The sequence below is a fragment of the Fringilla coelebs genome (genome assembly GCF_963513975.1).
Source record: "Fringilla coelebs genome assembly, chromosome: 15".
In the NCBI taxonomy this organism is placed as follows: Eukaryota; Metazoa; Chordata; class Aves; order Passeriformes; family Fringillidae; genus Fringilla; species Fringilla coelebs.
The window spans coordinates 810344-836806 of NC_140041.1; the positions used below are offsets into that span (position 1 = coordinate 810344).

The window sequence follows — 26463 nt, forward strand, 5'->3', positions numbered from 1 at the left end:
ATGTTAAAAAGGCATGAGAATTTTGTGCAAAAGTCTCCCAAGATTTGGTTTATAGCTTTGAATGTTTGTTCTGTGTAAAGCTGCACAAACTAAGGGTATAGATGAGTTTGTAGCATGAGAAACTGGACAGCATTCATAGATTCAGCACAGAGCAGTGTCTAGTGCTTTCCCCCTGGCATTAGTGGTGCAGTCAGACCCTACAAGGCTCAATGCCAAAGCCACAGGAAAAATGAAAGCAAATTAGTATTCATTAATGACTGTTATCGTAGTGCACATAGTGCCTGTGCATATATTTAAAAGACTGCCACTGTCTCTTAGGAGAAGAACTAAATTCACTTGTTCTTGACTTTAATTGCTTCTACAAAATTAAATTTGGGGTGGTGGCTTTGCAAGAGGAACATTGCCTCACCTTTCATAAACTAAAGTCTTGGATTATTATAGAACGTATGGGAAATAATTATATCAATGTGTGTAAGGTCTTTTCCTCTCCTAATAGGAGAAGAATTCTCTGAAATTTAGGGATTTTACACTGTTTCCCTAAAAAAGAAATAATTAAATGAGAGAGAGATGACATTTACAAGGCATGTCTTCCAACAAAACTGACATAAGTGTGGGTCAAAATTACTATTCCTTGGGTGAAAATCCAGGCTAACCCCTTTGGTGTCGGTGGATTTACAAGAGCAATGGTAAGATCAAGATTACCTGGCCACATTTTCAAGTAGTGCCAATGTAAGAACTGAGTATTAGCATTTAATTTATTACAGTGGTTGTAGTTCACATAGGGATTCTTTTTTAATGTGGTAATTTTTGTAAGATCCCTTTGTATTTAAAGCTGGTTGCATTATAAAATATTTATTCCTGAGGACTCTTTACTTGCCTAGAGACATGTAATTTTCCCTTTAGTGTGTCAATTTTCTGAAGCTAGAAAAACGTAATTAATATGCACAAACTGCATTTGTGTGCCCTGTTCACATGGAATGACATATGTTTGCCCAGTTTTTATAGGCAAGTTACTTTTGAGGATGTAGACTGGATGCCAAAATTATGAATATGGACTGATTGAAATTGAAAATTATCTCAAAGGAAGAACAGGTCTTGAAGAACCAGTTTGTCTCATTTAATCTTTTGAGACAATTGAGGAAGTTTGCTATATGGCATTTGCTTGTGCTCTAGAATTAGCCTCTTGCCCCTCAAACCTTTGACAGGCTTTAGAGGTGCTGAGTCTGTTCAGCCTGTCTTTTGAGAGCTTTGCTTTGGGATTGGCCAGGGGGCTGGATCACTCCCACTGGATCACTCTCCTGAAAGTCCCTGGGATACTAGAAATGCTTAGAAACTGAGGCTTGCAGAGAGTCTTTTGAAGTGTGTAGTAGAAAGTGGACTTTTATCTTGGGATACAAGTTGTGGGACATGCTTCTAACAGCAAAGGTTCATAAGGAGGATCAAGTATCAAGCAGGAATGTGTCCTTCAAGACAATTGGAAGTTTCTGAGGTGCAGTACAATTTCATTACTGTTCTCATCATAGGAAGAAAAAAAGCCTATACAAGTGTTTCCTTCTGTACAGATACTAAGAAATTACTTTCAAGCCATTTCTTCAGCCAATACCAAGGCTCTGCAGCCACATGTATCTGGCTGATGCATTTGCTGGTTCGTGCAGCAGGTCTGTGTCCAGGGAATGGATTCCTCTCCCTGTGGAGTATATTGCTAGCGACGATCAAGTCTTAAATGGGAATAACAACACCCTTCTGTAATCCCAATCTCATCCAATCTTGTGAGTCTTTCATAATGACTCCTTTGGTTTTACCCCAGTTGGGAAGGTTGCTTTTGTGCACAGTATTGCATCATACAACAGAAAAAAACATGTAGCTCTTCAGTGCTATTTCTTCTTTCCTCTGAGTGCACAGAGAGCTTTGTCTGCAAACATCCTCTCTTTTTATATGGTAACTTACAACTATTTATTATTTTTGCTCTCTTTTTCAGAAAGTGTAACAACTATGATGCTTTCAGTTCTTTATGTAATTTTTTGTGAAGAAATTGTAAATATGATTTAAATTTTTAGGCATCCATGTATTCAAATGAGGCACCAGTAAGTAACAGGGTGGTTAAGGAACTGAGACTCATTTGTTGTATATCATTACAGGAAAAGTTTTGTTATTGTTCCTTGCAGATGAAGTCACTGAACTATGATTATATTGCAGAAAATTACATAAGACAAAAATAAAAAAGCAATAAAACAAATGCCTAGATGTCTTGAGGTACCCAGTTATTATTGACTAACTATGTTTTATAGTCAATAAATGTTCCAAAAGTCTGACAATTTAAATTATACATCCATGAAGACAAAACTCTTACTGGTATCAAAATCTTTATTTCACTGCTGCTGTCATATTCTTTTTGAAGTTCCAAATTAACAAGAAAAAAAACCCCAAATGTTCTTTAATGATGTTTCAAAAAGATAGAGCAAAACTGTTTAAATACCAGCTCTGAAAAAATGAAAGTCATCTGGGCATTTAAATTTTTTGCAGTAATATTATTGGTGTTTAATAGAATAACTGACATGGTCATACTCTGTTCCCATGGACATAGTGAGGGATGCAATCCTGGGCTGGTTCTGTTTTCTTTGAAGTTCTAGTGTTCTAAATATTTTTTTCCTATTAAAAATTAAAATACAAGGAAATATGGAAACAGTAGTTGCAGGGATAAAAGTGTGTCTATTTAACTAGAATGCACAGAAGCAATCTTTATGTCCTGTTTTTCATTCAGAATATCCCAGCAACCTAAGAGGTCTTAGTTGTCTTATTTTTTCTGCATTTTCATTTTTCTCTCCAAATATTCTTTCTGCCTGTGGCGTTTGTCACAGCTCTTTCAGACTTGGAGGGCTGATGTCTTTCTGTGGATATGTAAGCAGTGGCATTTGTAAGCGGTAATGTTCTCTCGTCTCTCTGCTTGGTGAGAGATGTATTTTAGGGATTGCGTTCTGTTCCCTTCTGTAGCTGTGGTGAGTAATTTTTGAAGCTTTGATTCAAACTCATGAACCCCACAAAAGTAAAGTTGCACAATTTCACATCAGTGCCATTGCTGGTTTAAGTTACTCTTTTTCTGACTCTCAGAGATCTAGCCCACTGTGTATTCCTGAAGAGGAGAAGGAGAGGGAGAGGGAGAGGGAGAGGGAGAGGGAGAGGGAGAGGGAGAGGGAGAGGGAGGGGAGGGGAGGGGAGAGGGAGGAGAGGGGAGAGGGTGGGGGAGAGGACGGGGAGGGAGAGGAGAGGAGAGGAGGAGGGGGAGAGGAGAGGGAGAGGAGCAAATAGCAGAGAGCACCAGGCTTGCCTGGCTAGGGCTGGATGAATAGTGAAAACGGGCTCCTGGCTGGGATACGAGGCAGCCCGCATGCGAACCCGTGGGGCTGTTGGACCAGGCAGGGCTGGCACAGCTGTCCACTGTATCTCCTGAGCATGTGGAAGCTGTCAGCAATCTCCCTGCGGGTTTACTGGGTATGGCATTAAGGAAAGACTGCAATAGCCATGTGTTTCTTCATTGTTCTTCATTGCTCCTCGCACCAGCAAGTAAGTGGGGGTGGATGTGCAAAGGTTGGTGTGAGAGAGGTGGTGATATTAACTTGCTGCAATAAAATGGGGGGGATGAAGCTTCAGGGCAAGGTGTAGGGAATTAAAAACAGGTTTTGTCCCCAGCTGCCAAAAAGTTTGAGCCACTTTGTGCACTGAATGTCAAGACTTCTATGCAAAAGTGCCAGAAGGTCAGAAAGACCTTTAAATGAGCGTGCCTGCAAGTGCATAAACAACGACAGTAGAAGGGGCTGGAACCCCTGCTTTAGGGTGTGATAGTTGATTCCGTTTCATATGCCCGAAATCAACACAGCAGAGATTATTGGATAAAGGTACACTTTCTAGTTTGCCTTAAAAGTGTTGGATCCTGCATGTCTTGCTGTAGTGTGCTAGGGACTTGGCAAAAAACCTGCACTGGTCAGTTGTAGCCATGATATTTTATGAAAAATCCTTTCCTTAGGATTTTTCCTCCTGAGAAGCTGAGAGGCCTCAGGAACGAAGTGTAAACAATTCTTATCTGCTGCTGGGGGATGCAACAGGTGGATCTGGGATTGGTCTCATGTGGTTGTTTCTAATTAACGGCCAATCACCGTCCACCTGTCTTGGACTGTTTTGGTACGAGACAAACCTTTGTTATCCATTCCTTTTCTATTCTTAGCTAAGCCTTCTGATGAAATCCTTCCTTCTATTCTTTTAGTATAGTTTTTAATATAATATATATCATAACATAATAAACCAAGCCTTCTGAACATGGAGTCAACTTTCTCGTCTCTTCCCTCGTCCTGTGACCCCTGTGTCACAGTCAGTAAGTGCCGAGAGGAGACCCAAGAAAATGAAACTGAATTGCAGGTATGGCAGTGTTACTGGTATTATGTCACACAGCCAAACTGTTTTTCAGTCTACTTGTGCAGCTTATGTAAAGTTTAGTAAAACTGTTAATGTTGTGTGAGCATTCGCTTATAAATATTTGTGTATACCTAGTTCTCTTTTGGTTTTGTAAATCAAGTGAAGAAAAAAAAGTTTTTTTAAGAGATGGCTGGGTTTCAGCCACAGATTATCCGTTTTTGTATTTTGGTATTAATTTATTTAAAAGCTCATACTCCAGACAAAAGATCTGGCCACAGTGGATCAGATTTTTCTGAAGAAAAATTCTAATAAGTTTACTTGCATCACAAAGTATATAAAGTATTTTTGTCTAGTTATATCACATTTTTTTGCCTGAAACAAATAGCAGAACTGCTATTGTTGACACAAGAATTGCAGAGATGCTCAAACCCTTGGATGAAAATTTTGGTATGTTCCGAAATTATTTTCATGACCTTGTAAGGTCACTTTGGATATTCAAAGGATTATATAAATGTGAACTTTCATTATTCCAACCCTTTGTTCACAGCTCCAACAGAACTTTGGAATAGTTTCTCAGAAGTAACTTATATGAGAGCCGTAATAATTGAGGTCAGAGGAGCCATATGTTTGATGAACAGCATGCTAGGAGCTGTGTTAAGTAGTCAGCATCCATCTGGAGATGAGGTTTTCTCACTGAATAATTAACTGTGCACTTGCCTCTGATGGTCACTGTTTTTGAGAAGAGGCTTCTGCCTTCTGAATGGACTTCAGCAGTTTTTCTTTCGAAAAAGGTTTTGAAGAGCTCCTTTTATGTTTAATGAAACTTTTTTCCCCCTACTCTTTGGCAGTCATAGCTAGTTTGGGGGCAGGGAGAGGTTTTGATTTAAAACTGGGCGAACGCCCATTGGAGAAGGACTTCTGGCTTCCTGTGAGCTGGTGCAGCTGAGAGAGGAGAAACTATTTCTTTATCATCATACTGTTCTTCTGTAAGGGAAACTGGTTGATGGTTTGTAGGTAAGTGAAGAGTCATGCATTCTTTTGTATGCAGCCAGGCCAGTGGGGACGTAGGAAGGCACATGCCTGCCTTTGTGGTGGGATTATCTACATGTGTGCTCTCAACACAGCCCATTTGAAGCCTTCCTGTAACTAAAGATTATTTTTTTCCCCTTTAGTTTGTCTGTCTCTTGTGCCAAACATCAGATTTAGATTTATCTGTCTTACCATTCTTCATGTAACATGACTTGGTAATATATTGCTTACCTGTCCTGACTGAAATGGAGGTGTGGGCATATGTGTGTGTGTGCATGTGAAGTCAGACAAAATTTATAATTTTTTTCTGCTTTCTTATTGCTGTGGGAATTGCAAGGGGAGAAACAAGAGAAAATGTGTTGCACTGCAATACATGTACACTGGTACTGCAGTGCTAGAAATTTTTCATTTGGCAGTAATCATAGGCTTATTTACCTAGTCTTGATGCCAAAAGATTTTTGCTTTTTATGTATTTTTCATATAGGCATAGCTCTGTAGACTATAATTGTAAAATGTCTTAGTTAACTGCAGTACTTCTACCCTGACAGACAAATGCATTTCTGGAATCCTGTTCTAATCTTGCTTCTTCAGTGAATCAATGCCATTTTAGTTTCCCATGTATTGAGATATAAACAGTATGGGGCAATAAGCAGGGAGAAGGCTTCATCAGGGGCTGAACTAAGAAGGGGAATTACTTCATTAACCATACTTTTAACTGGGGATTCTTGACATTTATGCAAATTTGCTAAACTTATAAAAGTGTCAAAGCTATGTATCATGTGTGCATTCTGCCCTAAGTGCACCTGGTGGACCTTCAGTAAGTGGTAGCTCTTTTTTATAATTTTATCATTTTATCAATTTTTTATCATTTTATCATTTTAGTCTTGTTTGGCTTGTCATTTTAGGGCTGACAAGGCATCAGTCAGATGAAAAAGGTATAGTTGTGTATTGTACAGCTTTGTGTTTAAGCATGCTTTGTATCCTGTTAGCCTGCTGTTCACTGGCTGTTTTTCTCTTAGTCTTCTTTCTAGATTTTCTGAAGTTTTCTCAATAATAGGATGCCAGACTTTCAGTTTATGTAATGTTCTTCATGTTCCAACTTTAATTCCTGCTAACTTATTTTATACTTGGTAAACACATAATGTGCCTGTTTTGCCTGTAAGGAAATTCTGATCTTGAAAATTACCTTCTGAATGAAGGAGCTGGGCAGCTGTTGAGGTGAAATTGAGGTGAATGAGATGACATGGTATTGAATGGTTGCTTCTTGTAACACTCATAGACTGAGTAAATAATGTGAGCTTCAGGACAGATATATCTTTCTTAGAGTGACAGAATAAATTGTGTTACACATTTCTGAAAGGTAATTTTTACAGTTATTTATTCCTGTTGTAGCAGTGACAGGTGCAAAGCAAAAGCAAATCCTTTCCTTCCTTTCCTTCCTTTCCTTCCTTTCCTTCCTTTCCTTCCTTTCCTTCCTTTCCTTCCTTTCCTTCCTTTCCTTCCTTTCCTTCCTTTCCTTCCTTTCCTTCCTTTCCTTCCTTTCCTTGAATTTTCCTTTCCTTTCCTTGAAATTTCCTTTCTTAATACAGTCTACCTTCTTTTACAAGCAATTGTCCATTAAGTTCTAGTAACTAAGGATCTTTGAGGGGCTATTAATAATCACCTCTAGTACCTTATGATAGTGAAATGTGAAGCCTGCCCAACAGGCATTGCTAGAGCTGTCTCTGTGCAAATATTGCACTTCAAAGAGAAGTCTGCTTACATCCAGTCATTTCCCATTAACTTTTCAGAGCTGCAAGGCATTAGATTTCCTTGTATTAATCCAAATAGAATTCTTAAATAAGACAATGAAATCAAGTAAAAATAAAAGTAGTGGTTTGTGTTTAATATTCTTTTTCAAGTCCTTACAAATCACGCAGAAATGTTAGGAAAAATTGATTAAGCATATCCCTGTTGACACCCAACCAAACCATGACTGGCGAATGGACTCAAAAGAACAATTCAGTCAGCAAAATTCAAAAGAGAAGCACTGACAATCTGGACCCAAATTGCGATTCAGAAATTTTTCACTGGGCAAAGTCAAAGCAAATCACTGCATCCCTGTTCTATCCAAGGGTCACAGCAGCCAAAGCTCTTGGTGAATTGGGCCACCTAGAGTGCTGGCTGGTCAAACAAGCAAACTTGACATCCACGCCATCAGCTTCCCCCTAGAGGATGAGGAGATTACCAGGTAGGTCACACTCCAAAATCGTGTGGCTATAGATTTCCTTCTCCTGCTGCATGGGCACGAGTGCCAGGAATTTGAAGGACTTTGTTGCTTGAACTTAACATCAAAAGCGCTCAACGTCCACGCGGCTCTCCAAGGAGTGAAAAGCCTGATTGGACAAGTCAAGCAGGAATCTGAGGACTGGTTTAGCGGACTGTTCAAGGACTGGGGACTCTCGGGGTGGTGGACTTCTATAATTAGGACAATTCTGTTGTTTTTTGTTGTTCTTTTTCTAGTCATGTTAACATTCAGAATTCTACGTTGCATACTTTTAAAAGCTATCAACGGTTTAGTCTCCACTACCTCAAAAGTCAACCACACAGAGCTTGTGGACCTAAAGCAAACTGACAGGCCCACAAATCATGAGTGATGGACACATTCATAATTTGTATCCGAAATAAGCCAATGCTTTTTCCTTTATTTTTTTTTTTTTAACAGAAAAGGAGGAGGTGGTGTTGTATTGCACTAAATAGTTATTTAGCTGTTTGCACTGGGTGTTTGGTAATTTGTACTGTTCACATGATTTGTATCCTACCACCACATGGTCTTCCCCTTCCCCCACCACTCCAAGTGTCAGTATGGTGGTCTCTCCCTAGTTTACCCCTCCCCTCGCCCTCCTCACTTGTATCCCATTGGCTGTAGTCCCTCTCCTCCAGCCCCCTTTCCCAGCTCTTAAAACCCCCTAGAAGCAGCTGGCCCGGCTCTTTTTTCTCCTGGGAATAAACTGAGGATATTTATCCCCATGTGGAGAAGAGTGCTTCTCATCTTTTGCCATTGTCCATGTAAAATTGTGTGGGCTGGGGTCCATAGCTAGCCAGATTGGACCCAAACAGCCCATCCAGCCATGGAGTCTTACAAGCATATGTCAATAACAAATAATAGAAGCCTGGATTATGTCCAAGTCAGGTCATAACTGATTAATATGAGCAGCTGGCTATATGTCTTCCCTGAATTCTGATGGCTTTAAGACTTTGCTTATACCAGTGTAGGATGTATCCTGATGTATTTCAAAACTGAAGTCAAGCTTCGGTGGAAATTGATGCAAAATATTTGTTAGCATATTTTAACAGCCCGGATACTACTTATCTTTAGATATTGTGTGATGTTTGCTATTCAGTACTTCTAGCACTTTCCAAAAGTGCTAGCTTTAATGGAAACAGAACGCATTAGAGCAAAATGTGCTTTTTTTTAAGTCTTCAAAATAAGCAGGGATAATTGTAAAATAACATTTATTAACCACTTGTTGCACAATAGGGCAATGCAGAACTTGAAGGAGTTCAGAGTTAGTAAGGCTTTCTGTATGGGGCAAAAGTAAGTTTCCCTTTGCAGTGTCTTTGAGCTTGGAGCCTCAACAGTACTGCTGCTTTGGTAATCTGAGATCATATTATGGGAATTCCCATGTTTTGGAAATTTTCTGTTAAACAATTTAGGTTGTTTGTGAAATGTGGATCATCATAAGGAGCTGCTGTAAGTCTCTTAACACTTGTGGTAATGGTGCATTTGTTGGAAATCTACTGCAGCATCATGAGAATAGGTGAAGCCCACTCAAAGAAGAGCTCTTCTTCTCAAAGCTCTTCTCTCAATGAAGAGCTTGGGCTCCCTGGGGTTCCCTGGGGCCACATTGCTTCTGGCATCACTTCTGGTCTGTGCTCTGCCATCAGTGCAGCTCAGGTAAGAGATCTTAGGGCTCCAGGTTTCTAGCAGAAATGGTGCTTGGTGCACGGTGTGCAAATGCAGCTGAATTGTCAGACCTCAGTTTGGTGCGTTTGTGCTGGGCCAGGCCTGAGCTGGCTTTACTCACTGCGTGTATCCCTTGTTTGCCTGATGTGCTCAGAGTCTGCGTGTTGCACACAACAAGGCATCATTAAACATCACAACCTGGGACATGCAAAACAGCTGGGATGAAAATGAGCCCTGAAGATATTAAATGGGGTGCTCAGGGTCAGCTGGTGATTTTTCTAGACATTGACAAGAGGTTCCAAATACTGGATTTGCGTGCAAGTAATGAATTGGGAGGTTACTTGCTCTGGACTTTCCATCACCAAAGCCTGTTCAGTAGCCTCTGCACTGGCTGCCATGCCCACTGCTTGAACCAGAGGAATAGTTTCCCCAGATCCACCCTGAGTCTTCACATAGTGGCTGACTAAAAACATTTGTCTCCCTCTTGTTTCTTTATTTTAAATAATAATTAGTCTAGCATAGCTGATTATGCGATTGCTGTTGAAGTAGTTTAGCTGGATTGCACTTCATTTTTAAAAAATACTTCCTCTCTTCAGACACCTCTTTAACATTCTCTCCAGTGCTCTGTCTCAGGTTTTATCTATAAATAGGTCTTGACCAACTGGCCAATTGGTCTTGACCAATTGATTTTTACTCATTTATTATTGTAAATGCTTCAGTGGATGAAGAGAATGCATCTGATGTGATACATTTTGATTGTAATAATCCAGTTGATATTTCCTCATTCAGATTTCCATGAAAAGTCACAGTTGGCCTAAAGTAGGACCATGGTCCTGTGGCTGGCTGGCTGAAAGATGTGACACAAAGGGGGCCCAATGACATGGGAAGATGGGGTGGCATGGTGGAGAGCTGCCAGAATCAATTGCAGGGCTTAATTCAGGTTTGTTGCTGATTGGGAAGATGTGTTATACAGGACATTAATGAAATTTGCCGGTGGTATTAAATTGGAAGGCATTGGAACCCCGCTGAAGAGAGAGAATTTGAGTTTTCAGTGACCATGAGAAAAGAGGAGTATCTACTAAGAGGTGTTTCATTCTAGGAAAAAAAAACTCTTTCTGAAGGAAGGTTATCACATGTAACACTGAAGAGAGAGGAGATAGAAACTTGGAGATAGAAAGCTTGGAATTAGAAATGCTGTCACTGGGTGTCTCAGTGCAGTTTAAGTACTCTATTTCTATGTGTTACAACCATGAAGAAGCCGCTGTAATTCTGGGAGCTGTTCCTGAAAATACCCTTTTCTGAGCAAGTCATTAACTGATACCACAAAGCAGTACTTATGCTCTACAAGCTCACATAAAATCAAGGGTGGAGGGGGAAATGAAACCTGTATTTTATAATGGTTGGGTTGTACAGTCTGACATGCTTTGTTCATGTACTGCGCATGAAGCTTGTTTTTTGTCCACTGAAGCCTACACCCTGCAATGACTGCTCCTGTTTTCCTTTCTTTTTACAAGCGGAAAAAGCATAACAAATGTTTTATTTCTGTCTTTATTGAGCCACTACTTTACTAGAAATGTTTCTACATAACTTGAAAACAATGAGGCCCATGCAGTCACCTTTCAATCTTTACTACTAAAGAGGAGCTAGAGAGATAGGTCATGCCCGTGTAACAGGTAAGGTAAGTCTGTTGCCGGCTGGTTGAAAACCCATCTAGAGCAGCATCAGTTGTAGTAATTTCTATGCAAGTTGAAAACTTTGTTTTGAGCATAAACACCTGATGAGAAATTCTCTAGAAATACATAAATAAATGTTAGAAGTTAGACATAGTTTGTTTCTTGTGCTTTTGGGCAGCTGGTGATATCTCCACAATCTTACAGCCATAAAAAGTAACTTGTAAAAGTACAGACATTATCAAACCCAGGGCCAGCTCTATGTGCCAGGAGCAGCTGAGTTGTTTTCTCTGTTGGCAGTGAAGGTGTTATTTGCAGCTTCCTTCACTGGCTGCTGGTGATTAAACTTCTGATAACCACAAGAAGATTTTAATTACGTTTGATCTTTCTAGGCTGTTTTGATACCAAGTGAACTTTTTAAAAGTCACAATCTTCTTCCACAGAACTAAAAATGAGTTGAAATTCTGCCATGAAATTTTGAGCTGACACATTGGTAATTACAGAGAAGAAGGTGCATAAAACTAATATTCCAGCTGTACCAGGGCCCAAGGCCATCCTTGTGCAGTGCACTCATGTTAGGCCACTGCAGCTGGGCAGTGCCTTGTAGAGCCTTGCTGCAGGAATACCCATGGCCAAAAAGGAGAGGAGAATTCAGGGAGAAGGGATGAAGGACACAAATGTCTTTAGTAGTGCTGTGGCTACTGTTTGCAGCTGGGCTGTGGGCTAAGTCGTGTGAGTTCTCCAGAATTTTGTGCTGAGCTACTATATCAAATATAAATGCTGTAGCTTTTGTCATTGTCATTCTGGTTCTAAAGTGTTTTGATTTCTATCGAGAGTTATTCTGAGACTGTATCAGACTCAGCAATATCCTGTGCTGTTCCCACTGTTTCTGTAAGTGCGCGGTACTTACCTTGTACCAGCATGGACTAAATTTAAAAAATGAAAGAAAGTAACTATGTCAGGATATTTATTAATAGGACATTAGTGACATATTGCAGTATCTTGGGTGAAATTTGTGGTAACGCTAGCTAAATCCACAAACTGTTTGCAAATATGACTGACTTTGAGAAATGTCCCAGCATTAGCTGGGACAAAGTCGCATGTTTTACTGATGAATTCTGCTCTCCTGAGAAGAATGAGATGCAGTAATTTCAGCAAGGAAGACACAGCACATTTCAAAGTCCTTGGTTAAGACTGCGAGGTGGTTTCTGTTGATATTTCACCCACAAAACTATGCCCTACACTCAAGCCAACTGTACTGTCCAAAGTCTCTAATGTGAATAAGGGATAAAATTTGCATTGCCCACTTTTTTACAGCTACCAGCATTCTGAACTGATGAATTTCCAGATTTCTTTGCTTAGGCTTTGCTCTGAAATGCAATTAGTTAGTTGTTAGTCATAGCCTGTTGGCTTTGCAGTTTGCTTCTACCTTGTTTTGCAAGCCCTGAAGATGATCTGTTAGCAGTTACTCCGGGAGACAAAATTTTCTGTAGGTCTGATTGTCTGATTTTTTTTATTTAAGAGATAATTCAGTGATTACTTGATGGATGGATATGCAGCTTTCCTTGTTTTAGAGGTTGATAATGTGCCAGAGCCGCACTGCACCAGTATTAGGCTTTGTTATTCCTCAACTTCTACTAGCTTGAAATATTTATGACTGTTTTATGTGAGTGAACACCTTCAGATTTGCTTTTCAGGAGCTTTCAACTGGATTCTATAAGTAAGACTCCTGATGAATGTTGGGGTCATGATGCATCATTGAAAATGCAGGTCTAGGCGGCTTGCTGCCTAATCATGCCTGAGAAGATGCAAGTGGGATCCAGCAACCTCAGGAAGGCTGGCTGGTACAGTCCTAGTGTGCATGTTTGTGTTGAATCCTTATGCCACCAGCACAAGGGTTTCTGTTAGTATTTGCCATATGCAGTGACTGCTCCTGTCTTCCTTTTAGTAGGTCTTTTACTATGAAAGTGACATCTTGGACCTGTCTTTACCCTCTGAAAATAGATTAAAAGGTTAGGACCTTGAGATGAAATGGTAAAAAGCAAACTGATGTCCAGAGTCCTAAGTATCTCACCTTAATAGGAGTTTTGTACAAAATGCTCCCACAGGACTGAACCTAAAGCATGATCCATGGGTCTCAGAAGTCAAGGGCCTGCTGGCTGTGTGCTTCTGATGATGGCTGCTCACCCTCCTCACCTGAACTTCTGGTACAGCTGGGTCCCCAAGAAGCTGATCTGTTTTTTTACATCTGTCAAAATTTAATAAGCTAAAGGGATTGTTACCTGGCTGAAAGCTGATGCCATAAAGACAAAAGCATAGAAGAGACAACCTGTCTAGTCTAGCAGAATAGTATCATGATGTTAGCTGAAGTGTTTCTTACTTTATGACAGATTATCACAGAGATAAATGTGAGCTTGTTTTCTGTAAACATGGCAGGCTTTGTTGTTGTCATTTGTGCAGTGAAGAAAGCAAGGTCATGTCTGTGATTTGCTTGCTCAGACTTTCAGCTTGGGCTGGATAAGTGAGATGAGTAGTAACCTAAGAGAGGGCTGCTTTACTGAAAGGTAAGTTGTAGAGAAAGCAAGAAACAACTTTAAAAACATGTAAGCAAAGTTAACAGCCCTTGTGCAGTAGCGATGCTGCTCTATGGGATGTGTTAATCCCAGCATTCCTGGACCTGGAAAGGCCTTTAACTCATAATGAACAAATACAAATACTTTGGAATTCAGCAGTAAGTTCTAATGCTGTAAAAAAGACATGTTATGTCTGCTGTAGTGGTTTTTTCAATAACTCATCAGTGATAGAATAAATACAGGCTACAGCACTTAACTAGGCAGTGGGAAAGTTATATTAATGGCAGAAAAATGAAAAGGAAGTATTAATTACAGTGAACAACTGTGGTACCTCTGAAGCCGCATATTATCTATCTCAAAATAGTGAAGCTGTGATAGGACATCTAGTTCAAGTCTTTCCACCTCCCAAGGGAATAAATTAGAAAATATTAGACCCAAAATAACTCTTTGAATTCTTTGGAGTCACCATCATTAAACAGAAAGTGAGAGTGAATATTTATTTACATATGCATAAGGCTGGAAAATATGAGCTGTTACAGCTTTACTGCTGGTCAAGACTGTATTCACTGGAAAGTGATGTGTTTCTGCCTGGCAATCTTTCAAATTCAGCCTCCCAAAAGACCTTTGGGAAGGTTTGGATGAGTGAAGGCATGTCAGATGCAATTACAAAAAGAATCAAAAGATCAAAAAGCAAGACTGAGGACAGTCTAGGAGAAAGCTGCAAAGACAAACTGAAGGGAGAAAATACTGAAGAAAAAGTTTAAAAGCTTGAAATTTTTTCAGGCACTGAAGGAACAAGAGATCACTGAAAAATTCAGCAGGACTTCAAGAAGCAATTTATTGACAAAACCAGGAGACATTTCTCTGATTTGATGAGTTCTCAGCCTCAATGCTCATGCTCACCTAGCAAGGTGGAGGTCAGACACCACCTTGATAGAAACCTGCCACAAGGAATAGAGGAAATACTGGGTGAAATTTTGCTCACTCAAGGTCAGCCAAAATGTAATGAGCCTGTGATGCCTCCCAGTGTTCCAGGAAGACAACTGTGGTGAAGTGAAACTTCAAATGGGCCAAGGATCAATTAATTTAGGAAAAAAAGTAAGAATTGACTTTGACTGTGTGTATGCTTACCCTCTGCACCCTAATTCAGTATTTCACATGTTCTTACATTTGTGGGCAAAGCTGATTGTGAGACTAAAGGCAAAGCCTGGCTGTTACAAACCTCTCAGTTATTTTCTTTATATTGCTCATCACCCCATGTGATGCCCTACAGCTCGGCTGGTGTTCCTTCCTTCAGCTCCTTTGGAACCTGTTGAATTCCAGTTCCATTGTTGTCTGAGCCTGGACACGGTGCAGGTCACTCAGCTGAGTCACAGTGAACACTGGCAATATGGACATGAGGTACCATTAGACTTCATCCTCTAGATTAAACCCAAGATAAAGCTAGTGTCAGATATTTGGATGCTTATTAGTGAAGAAGGAAAGATTTGGTATTGGTGCATGTGAAATACAGAGTATTTATTCATAAATAGAATTTATGTAAAATTTTCAAGTTTGCTACTTGTAATAGTTTGCTTGCTTATGGAGGTTGTTTTCTAGAGCTGGACCCCTACCATTTCCAGCTTCTGAGCTGTGTTGAGCATCTTGCACAGTCAGGGCATATAAACTCTTTGTGGAAAACAGCTTTTCTCAGCAGTAGTTAGTCCTCTATTCTTGTAGGCCATGAATCTCTGTAACTTCATTTAGTCATCCAGTGGAAGGATATGCTGCTTGCCACCAGAGCAGCAAGTGCCTTCTCAGGTTTACCTATGACATGGCACAGTATATTTTATGTATGACATTCCTTTAAAAATGTTACTACTGTTGGATTGGGTATACTGGTGGAACAATTTCCAATGTATATGCTGCCACTGATCTCCTTTGCTGCTGTCTGGACCAGTCATTTTTATGTGTGAATATTTATGCTAATCCATGCCTTGCTCATATATTAAGTATCAATTTGCATAAACAAGGTTGCTGAATGCTGTAATTTAAATGCTAGGCACAGCTTTTTTGTCTGTGACAGGAAGGTATGAAAAATAATTGTAATAAGTATTTATAATAAAGAAACAATGTAGAAATTGCTTTTGAGTGACTCTACAACAATCAGAATACAAGTCCTGGCGTTGTATATTTAGAGTGCATCAGTTCTCTAAGAAGCATGGATTTACTAATAGAAAGGTTTGTGTATTTGCCAAGGTAAAAAGAAATGAAATTATTGGGAATACTTTTCATTTTCTTTTTTTTTTCCTGCTGCTGCAAAATGAATCAAGTTGTACCTTTATAATATCTATTCCATGAAGCTGACTTGTGAATCAGAGATGAGTGGCAAAGCCGCTCTCGACTTGGCTCTTACTTCAAATGGAGAATTCCAGCATAAGTCAGGCTTAGCCCTGGCACAAGCATTCTTTGATATCAGCTCAGTGCTGGAAAAAGTGCCTCTGGGATCTGTTCATTGTTCAGACCCTGGCTAGCCAGATTAAACTTCAACTGAAGCTTGAAGACAGCTCCTTCTGGCCTTTTGGGCTGGGAGCTGACTTCCTGTGTGGATGTTGGGCAGCGCTGGGAACACGCAGCCATGTGAGCTAACCTGTGTTCACTGTCTGGAACTGTGAGCAGTTGTGCCATGCTTACGAGGGTGACCCTGCAGCTGGATGTATAGATGTGTTCCTCTATATCCAGTTTCTAGAACAATGGCTCTACATGTGTTTCAGTGCATCTTAAGTATGTGACAAAGCAGAATCTAAATTTCAATTTGGAATCTGAGTCTTCAGGTAAATGGCAGCAAGGAGAAAAATAATCAGGAAGCTCAGGAAATAACTTAGTTCCCCAGTAAGTATACTATAATGTATATTTAGAGTGAATTTTAAAGATTTTTGCCTAAAAAAATAGAGAATATGCTTAATTTTTGCGTAACGCTTTTTCAAATTTCAGTAATTTATGAAATTGTCGTTGTGACTTTCCTCAGAATTTAGCCTGGTAGAGTAGGGCTGATCCTGGTGCAACAGGGATTTCTTTTCTTTTTACTTCTACTTTTTTCATCTCTTCCCAAGTCATTGGCAACAATTCCTAGTTATTGGAGGACACTGTTTTGTTTAGATTGCCAGGCCCATAGAAGGGAGCTGAGAAAGGTCAGCGCACTCCAGTAGATGATTTATTGTAAGAGGTCAGGTAAGTCTTGGATTTAAAATACCTACAGCAGGGAGAAATAACTTTATTTGTGTGTTTTTACTTCTGTATCTTGCAGAAGTGAAGCCACTAACTCCACAAAGATCAGAAGCAGTGAATCTTCTTCCCATTTTTTTTCTCTCTGGTGTTGTTCTGTGCATTTGGAGGGTTTTTTATTTTTTCATGTGAAAGGTCAGGGCAATATTAGTCTTTCTAATTCAGACTCATTAAAGAGAAAATAGTATGTATTTTAGATTTTGAAATGGTACCTTAGTCTGAATGTCATAGAGGGAAACGTCTTCATGGATAATGCCGTTCAGTGTTTGTCAAGTTAGGGTTTGCAGCTTTAGCTGAAACCTGGCATCTCCTGTCTCTCTATGCCTCCATTCATACACAAACTTGCTTGCAATATATGGCTGTGCTGGGGGGTGGGTTGCTGCATGCAGGGGCTTCTGTAAATTGGAGAGGGTAAAGGCAGTGGTAGGTGCTTCTCTACCCTGGAGCCCTGCAGAGCCCTCTGCCCACTTCTGAGCCAACCTGAATCCTGTAAGTTCCTCAGGGCTGCTGTATTCAAGGGCTTTTCCCACTGGATTAATGAAATCTTGTTGACAGTCTTAATGAGAGAGGATTGCAGAGGATTTGTTTCATATAAATTGGCTATTAAATTTTTTGCTGTTGCTGCTTTGGCAAGAATGAAATCTAAACCAAGGAATAAGTCTGCTGTAGAAGCCAGCTGGAGGGAAATCTGAAAAAAACCAAGAGCTGACTGGAGTTTACTGATCTGCATGTAACTTCTCAGAAGTTATTTATTAGCTTTATGCAGAAACTGCCAGTCTGTAATTGTCTAGGTGGTTAATGTGGGCTCCATAGTATGGCAGTGGTTTGTGTAGCTTTTCTTTCACTGAGAGGCACTCCAGTGACACTCTGCTCCTCTTCAAAGATGAAAAAATTCCCACTCAGTGCGGGTCAGCAGCAGGGTTTTACTGAGGAGGGATCCATGGAATGTAAATCAAGCATCCATTTTCCAGTATACAAGTAAAACACTGACTCCCCTGCAAGAAATCCAAACAGGTCAGACAGCAGCTGGGAACCCTGTGATTGCTGAGGTAGAAATCTGGTTTGCCCAAAGAAGAGAAATGCCCTGTCTTGGTGTCCATGCAGTCTGTGGGTCAAAATGAGTCTCCTGTAACAGAACTTGCATACTACTTACACTAATCTAAGTATGGCTCAACTTCTTGGACTCCTGGAAATACATTCTGGATGCCAATAGAGGTGAGGGAAACAGCAAAAAGCCAATACACTTTCTGCATGTGTGAAAAGTGCTCAATGGACAAGAGACGAATTTTTTTCCTTTTGTCCGTATATATCTGTCTGGGGACTGTGCACAAAGTGTGGGAACATTTGACTGACCTCTGTGTGTATGTGAAATTGGCAGGGCTCCCTGAAGTGTGTGGTGAGCTGCTCCTGCCTGCAGCTGAGGGTTTGGCCCTGGTGGCACAGCAGGGAGGCTGCTTCCCTGTCAGCACTTCCGTGCCTGAGAGATAAGCATGGCTTGTTCAACTCACAGAATCGTATTCGACAGAAGGTTTGGATTGGAAGGGACCTCAAAGATCATCTTGTTCCTACCCCCTGTCAGGGGCTGGGACACCTTTCACTAGACAGGTTGCTCCAAGCCCTGTCCAGCCTGGTCTGAAACTCACAGCTGTGATGTATTACAAAAAGTTGATGTTCAGTCTTGAAGCATTTACCCTCAAATGAGTAAATTAAAAGTAGTGCAGATATTCTGATCTGAATATATGCAGTTGAGTTTGCTTTAGTTGGGGTTATTTCGCACATTAGTGCATTGCCAGAAGTGGAAGTAGTGTAACAATGTGTCTCAGAGCTGTCTCCACCCTTCCATTGGTACATGGAGTGTACTTGAAATGGAGAATTTTTAATTAGTTATTAACTCCAGAGGATTGGTGTATTGAACAGAATTTGAAAATATCTGCCACCAATAATGTGATTAGGGGAGCACTTCAGCAGCAAGATAAAAGTTGTTATATAATTGTAACAGTAGTAATTCAGTCCACCAGCTAGCAGGAGAGGAATAGCATATATCCCTTTTATTGGAAGCATTCTTCATCTGCTGTAACCTTAATGTGAATTCTCTCACAAAAATGAAGTTAAGATGGAGTTACGGATGGAAATACTCACTTGTATTGCTGAGGGACTCATCTTACAGAGAATCTGCAGTTATTCTCCAAAAGAGGTGAGTGTCTGCAAAGTGCAGAAACCTCTAGATTTGTCAAGGTTTTTGAGGGTCTTAACAGTATATTTTTCACGTCATATCTTTGAAGCTCTGCATAGTTCTGCCATGTAGGAATGTAGCTGAATCTAGATAAAAACTGGCTTAAGAAACAGATTTTTTCCCCAAGAAGAATGCGGTTTTCCTGTAGTCAGAGGAAGGTTGAATTAGGCTCCCATTAAGATTTCAGGATTTCAGAAGTCTTGAAAACATTTAGTGGAAATGTCAATGAATTTAACAGCTTGGGAGCTACCTGAAATTATTTCTCTTTGTGAAACCCAGTGTAGAACAAACCTTATTTTGTCCCATGGGTCTCATGGGAAGAAGTTTCAATTTATAGATCACACTATTATACTACGTTCTCAGTTGTTCCCAATCCCACTTAGTTTACATTACTTGTGTATGTATGCTATAGTGGTGAGCTTTATGCTACAATTTAGTTTTTGTTTTAATTTGGTGAATGACTTTAGTGTACTGACTGCTGGCAGAAGTGTCACAGACCTTGTGGTTTCCACAGGGATGATGGAATTTCCCATGATTGTTTGCATAGATACTAATAAACAACTGCCCTTCCTAAGTTTGCTTTTGTGTGGAATTGCTGTAGCTATGGCGAGGTACCAGGTACAATCTGGTTTTGGTTGGCTATTAAGGGCAGGGGCCACATCTGAACTTCAAAGCCTGTTTATGTCCACTCTGCAGCAAAGTCTGCTCCATCCTGCACAGATGTAGCGTAGTTCAATTCACAATAACGACAAAGCAAAATACTGCCAGGCAATCCGCTAGACTGATGGTAAGGTACTGAGATGCTGTCTTAGGCTGCAAATGCAAGATGTGGCCAGGGGTGTGTATTCTATTGCCATCTGTTAGAGGTGGGCAGCAGTTATCTGCGTTTAATGGGGCAGCTCTTAAACCGGGTGGGGCCATTTTCTGTATCTCTTCCACAGCCAGTCCTCCATCTGGGGAGATATCTTCTGTTAATGGGCCAGTGAGTGTCACTGCATGGCTGATAAAAATTACATCATCCCATTGGGAGATGCTCTGCCCAGGGGAGGAACCAAGGATTCCTACCTGGATACAATCTGACCTGGGAACACCGCAGCAGCCTTTTTCCACTGCATTCCCAGAGGAGCAGCTTTCTTCTCTGCTGCATTCCCAGAGGGAGAGCAGGCCCATGTCCAGCACCCCTGGAGCTCCAGAGGAAAACTCCTACCTTGTGCAGGATCTCTACTCCACCAGAACCACAGCTGGCACTGCAGGAGGGCTGAGCTACCATGGAATGGCGCTGCTGCCAGCGCCCTGACCCACAAAGTGTGAGGTCTTATTCTGACTCTGTCAGTGTTGTTTTGTATTACTGCATTTTTTTTTTAATTTTTATTTTTCCTACTAAAGAACTGTTATTCCCTCTCCCATATTTTTGCCTGAGAGCCCCTTAATTTTGACATTAAAATAATTTGGAGGCAGGGGGCTTACATTTTCCATTTCAATAGAGGCTCCTGCCTTCCTTAGCAGACACCTGTCTTTTCAAACCAAGACAGGTGCACCTTTGTGTCAGAACCAAACTCTGAATTTACTGCAGGCAGGTTTACAGACAGAGCCTCAGTACATCCCTGCTGTACTGAGTGAGGCAGTGCCCTGCCCTATACATCCCACCCTGGCAGTGGCTGCCAATCCTGGCACACTGGATGCAATGCCTCACACCCAACCCCTGGAGCCCCTAACACAGCTCCCGAGGGGCCAAATGACCAGAAGCCCCACCTGGGGGAAGGGCCAAGGGGTATTTTAAAGTCACAGGGCATGAAGCACTCATACATCTTGACCCTACCTCCTCTTGGAATTTCTGTTGGAACACCACTGGAACCCAGGAGCTGGTAGCTATAGATGTCTTTTTCTATATCTCTTCTGTCTTTCTCTCTTTCTCCTAATTCCCTCTTCTTGGCAATTAATGTAATTTTTAATTTAGAATTTAGAATCAAATGGGCTTGAAGTTTGCTAAGTTGAACTGGCCCAGTTAATTCTTTGAGAAGTGTTTTGTATTGATTGGATGTTGCAGTAAGCCTTTTGCCAAAGTTCCTCAATTTTCTGAAGTTACCAGTAAAGTTCTTTTTGTTGTTTTGATTTCTTGAGAATATCTTGTCAGTACTTCTGCTGTGCGTCTAACTCAGCATATATAAACAACCATAAACCCTTTTAAAAACCTCATCAGTGGAATTGTTTGGGGCCTTACACCTTGGCAACACTTGACTTCTGCTAGTGACAGTTTGTCTAGATTGAAGATTCCGGTTTTGACATCCTGGAGACATTGGCTGTAGCCTCTGGTCACCCTCCAGCCTTTGTTGAATGCACAAGTCCCAAGAACAGGTTTTTTCCACATGTACACTGTAGCCTATGTAATATTTTGTTCTGTAAATGCAAATAAAATAAATACAAATATTTGAGTTGTTAAAAAGTTTAAGAATCTTAGACAGCTGTTCAGTGCCTGGTGCAGATCAGTGTAGTCTGAGAGACCCCCACTGGGAACTGGATGACTGGAGAAGCAAGGGCAGTAGGATCTCAGCTGTGGCCAGCCTGGGGGAAGGAGTAGGGACTGGATGGGAGGCAGGGAAAGTAGCACAAACTAGGACAGGGTCCTCCCACTATGACAAAGGCCCCTGTGTACCCCCAGTCTTGGGCAATTCCCTGCGAACTGATGTGTTTCATCTCAGGACTTGGGTATTTCAACAGTACCTTCCCCCAGGCATTTCTCACAAAAAGTTCAATTGATGTGTTTTGAGTTATGAAACAATAAAAATTAAATTATTTTGTGCAATGTCTTCTGCAACTAGAAACTAAGGGGAAGCTCTTTGTTTGTATACACTAAGGATGCAAATATACCTAGATGCTGGCAGCAGGTGAACAGCAGGTAAGGCAGGGTTGTACCTCCAGGGACACCAACATTTGGTAAGCTGGGATCTGCATCTGAGGGAATCTACTGCAAAGTTAGAGGAAAGCTAAGAAAACTTGTTGAGATGGCATGGTTTGTTCTGTGCTGAATTTCTTCTGAAAAATACAATATTTGCACAAATGCTGCCCTAATCTCAGTCACCATGTGCAAGAAGCAAATTAATTTGGGTTTTGAGACCTGGCTCAGTGTATTTAACACCTTCTGTGCCTAAGCACTTGCCATTTCACTTTCTGAGAAAACATAACTAGATGTCTAGCTGATTTTTTGAAATATGACAGAACTGAAAAAAATGCTGGGAATTGCTCTATCTCCTAATAGTCACTCGATGTTTGTAGAGTTTTGTTTCAACAGCTTTTTGTTTTAATATCCTTGAAAAGGATGTGCACATATATACTTGGCAGAAAAATATGTTATTTTGCTTGCATGTCTTTCTCATGTTTGAGAAAAGATATGAAGAATAAGGATTGTGGTGAAATTTTCGATTTCCCCCCTTTGCACTTAGTAATTTTTCTCTGACTTTTCTGCTCGAGAAGACTGTTGGAGATTGCTGCTTTCTACCTTTCTGTCAGACTTTTAATTAGCAGGAGCACACAGCCTGTGCAGCTGGGGCTTTGATGCCTTGCTCACTATTGCTTCCCACTCAGAAGATTTCTCTTCATTCTGAGTTGGTATCCAGCCCAAAGCCTCGGTTTCCCTCGAGATCCTCAGCGTGTCTACAGGACTCCAGTTTAGTATTCACTGGAAGAGCTGCGCTGATACTCTCATGCTAGACCTACAGGCTGCTGGTTGGAGCCATAAGGGAACGGGAGGAAGAATTAGCCTGTGTGTTTATGTGGCTGTGCTCCAGTAAATATTTTGATGCATCTGCTGCCAGCTCTGGTCTGAGGGAATCTACCTAGCATTTAAATTTTGATGGGGAGCTGTTTTGAATAATAACAGTGCAGCTGGCTGTGAGTCAGTGCATGTGTGTTGACTTAAAAAAAACCCTCAAAGCTTAACGCTTGCTGAATGCCGAGCTGCAGTGCTTTGCTTTTTCCCTCCTCCTTCCTTCTTTTCTTTCTTGTCTGGTGTTTCTCTGTTTTGTTTTGTTCTTGGGGGCATTTCACATAGATTTTGTTCACTGTCAGTGGAGGGGGGGGGGGGGGTAATAGGAATAAAAAAAAATCCTAGCCAAAATAAATTCTCCCCAAATACTCACGAGTAGCTTTTGCAATGGGTGCTGTCATGGGTACATTCTCTTCTCTACAAACGAAACAAAGAAGACCATCAAAAGGTAAGACCTCCTGCTATGCTTTTCCTGTCCCTTTAGTTTATTTGCTGTGGGAGATATTTGCATGGGGAAGGGAGGAGAAAATGTACATGTGCCACTTGCAAGTAACCTGGCAATGTTTTTGTGAGGGGTAATTTGCAGAGGAGATTGGAATGCTAGGTGGTGGAGAAAACATGTGGGCATGAGGAAATCGCTGTGGAAGGGCTTGGGGGTTGAAAATAATCTGAAATACTGTAATCCTTAATGCAGGCATATATGAGGAGGAGAAGCTCAGTGGCATCATATGCAGAGCACTTTTAGAAGAGACCTGTTTATTTCCAAATCCCATGCTGTATAAACCCTTTGGAGACGGAATAAAATGTAGATATACAGCAAATTCTTCCCAATACCTTTGGGTTTCTGTCTCAGGAAGTATTGTTAGAGTTAGTGTTTGCATATTCAGGAATCCAGCACCAAGCATGCAATACTAATGATGTGTGTTTTATAAAGATTAGCAAGAGGGAAAAAAATTAGGATGTTTTTGTAAAAGAGAGAAGCAGGAGCTCATAAAAATGAGAAATTAAACAGCAGTTTCAGGGATTTTAATTCTTAAATCCAGAAATATTGCCTGTAAATGCTGATTTTTCAGGAGGTCTGGTTTGTATAGTATTTGCTTGAGGTTTGCTCTATTTTCATCAGGATTAATTTGAAGATTCCAGGGTGTTGCTGAGCAGAAAGTTGAAAGCACTGTCAGGGGCACATCCAGACCTTACAGAATGAGTATTTTTTAGAAAACAAAAGGAAAAACTCTATACCTTTAGCAATATTTGGGCTATTTAGAAATATTCCCTCCTGAACCTCTGCATTTTAGAGTCTCTTTCTAGGGACATCTCTATTTCCACTGGATCTGTTGCTCAGTTCATATATATGCTTTTGAACTGCAGGTTAGTATGGATTTTCTTGCAATTTAAGTTGGAAACTGTCTTAAGAAATACTGGACACAAATTAATGATGCAAAAGAGAAGTGGGCAAGGGCTATGAGATATTTTTGTGGCAAGTTTGTGAGTCTGTGTTCCTGATAGCTGTAAAGTAACATTTTACGTTGGAGTGTGTGTACATAGTTTACAGTTCAGCTTTCTGTGTTACTGTAATGCCTCCATAATTGTGCAGTTGTCTGGGACGTGTATATTACTTAAAATGTAAGAATAGCTGTGTAAGTGTCTAAGCACTGAGTTACACCTGAAGCTGGGAAACTTGTGCTTAGGCACTGCAGTACAGAACAGGATGTGCTGGGCATGGTGGTTGCTGTGACACCACAGGGTGTCTTGTCCACTTGCAAGGAACCTGGGAGCTGATTTCCACTAAATGTAGATAATTTGTGGCTGAACGTATCCATTTTCTGTGACTTTATTGTCTTGTGATTGGCTCTGTGCTCTAGTGGATGGAAGCCATTGCTTTTTGTTGGAGGTCACCTGAAGTAAAAATCCAGGATATGGTCACACATTTTAACCTTTACAATGGAATTCACTCTTGCTGATGCCTGCTGGCACAGTAGCTGTTCAGCTATGTTTATCAAAACCTGTGTTCCCAGAGTTATATCCTCTTGGCTCAGAGTTATATCCTCTATCCTCTGATCTGTGTGGTTTGCTGGTGTGTTTTACATGGACTGTTAGCACTTCACCTTATGAGCAGTGAAACACTAATGCTGGGCTTGAATACAATCTGAAATTGTTCTTTGTCTGTCAATCACCCCAATATGATGGACAGCTCTTTGGTGCTGCCTACATGTTCCCTTGGCATCTCCTCCAACCCTCAACCATCCTGGTGGCCTCTACCAGACCATGCTCCACCATATTCAAGTCTGTCTTGGTCTGGGGAGTCCAAAACTGGCCCCAGCACTCTGGCTGTGCTTGCCGAAGTGTTGCGCAGAGAGAAAGGATCATTTGTCCCAGTGTTTGCTGCATAGCTGTTGGTGCAGCTTGATGTGGGGGCTTCTCTGCCAGAGGGCAGCTGGCTAGTGGTGCCTGGGTGCTCCACTGGCTATTGCTAAGTTTATCTTTCATTGAGTAAAGTGTTTATTTTATTATAAGATTATCACATTATTATTTATTAATTATTATGTTTATCTATTATGTGTTTATCTGAATATTTCAGGACCTCATGTAGTAGGTAAAACAAGGGCCTGGAGAGATAGTTGTAACAGGGCTAGATCCACACCTCTGCAAATGTTTCTCATGCTGGCAAGTTTGTGCTCCTCCAAGAAGAACAGTTCACACCAGTGTCTGAAGCTCTGATTCTCTGTTGTAATAAAGTAAAAGCAAAAACCAGGCATTTATTCAAGAAAATAAACAGGTCATGTCTAAAGTGAGGCAGTTCCAGAGACCAGTTAATACCAGGAAGCCCATGGTGGGTCAGGGCAGAGTGGGTGCAAGTGGCCTATGCTGAATCCTTCCAGCTTCAGCAGGTGACACAGCTCTGCCTGTGCTGCTCACCCTCATGTCCTGCTTGTGGCTGGGCCTGGGGTGTTGGCAGTGGGATGGAGGGCTGGTTTGGTTATTCCAGCTGTGAGCAGAAAGGCTGGAAAGGACATACTAGCACTGTTCAAGAATACAAGATTAACTTGCTTGTTCTGGTGAAGATGGGGAGCCTGAATCAATAAAGGCAGGAGTGACACAGAAATTGTCAAGCGGAGAGCAGTGGTCCATCAAGCATGAGACCTTGTATCTGGGAGAGGACAGCATTGTGCGTTGGTACAGGAAGACATAATTCGTTTGGCTCAAATGTAAAAACTTAATCCAATATAAATGGGCATTTTGTGTCGGTAGGTTGGGACCCACATGCCAGTCCTGCAAGATAAAGATTTTTGCTTCTTAGACTTGCAATCCTATCAGTAAAGCTGCAGAAGCTTTCCCTGTTCACTGAAGTGTCCGCAGACAGTCTTTGAGATTGTGCTGTTCACTTTGGGAGTGGCTCAGGACAGTTCCACCAATTATTTGTACATTTCATTAGGAATTGTTTCCTGTTGGGATTCTTGTCTTTCTTTTCCAGCATTCTGAGTTGACCTACTGAAAGACAATACCTCTTTCTACCACTTCACTTCACTTGTATGTCAGACCAGCATTCCTGGGTTGCCTGTGAAGCCTGGCTGAGGTCC

General features: G+C 41.0%; 1 protein-coding gene across 2 annotated transcripts in view; it reads left to right on the plus strand.

The window, feature by feature from the left end:
- The window catches only part of LOC311159691 (A-type potassium channel modulatory protein KCNIP1), a gene marked incomplete at both ends in the record, with an annotated part of 280379 nt that overhangs the window by 81489 nt on the left and 172427 nt on the right, over positions 1-26463 (plus strand). The window contains one exon of one of the 2 annotated variants that reach the window (XM_084215898.1): positions 23273-23333. The exons of the other annotated variant lie outside the window; for it this stretch is intronic. Coding sequence (XP_084072024.1) covers positions 23273-23333 — 61 coding nt within the window. Of the gene's footprint in view, positions 1-23272; positions 23334-26463 lie in introns of those variants that run through there. 2 annotated transcript variants of the gene reach the window in all.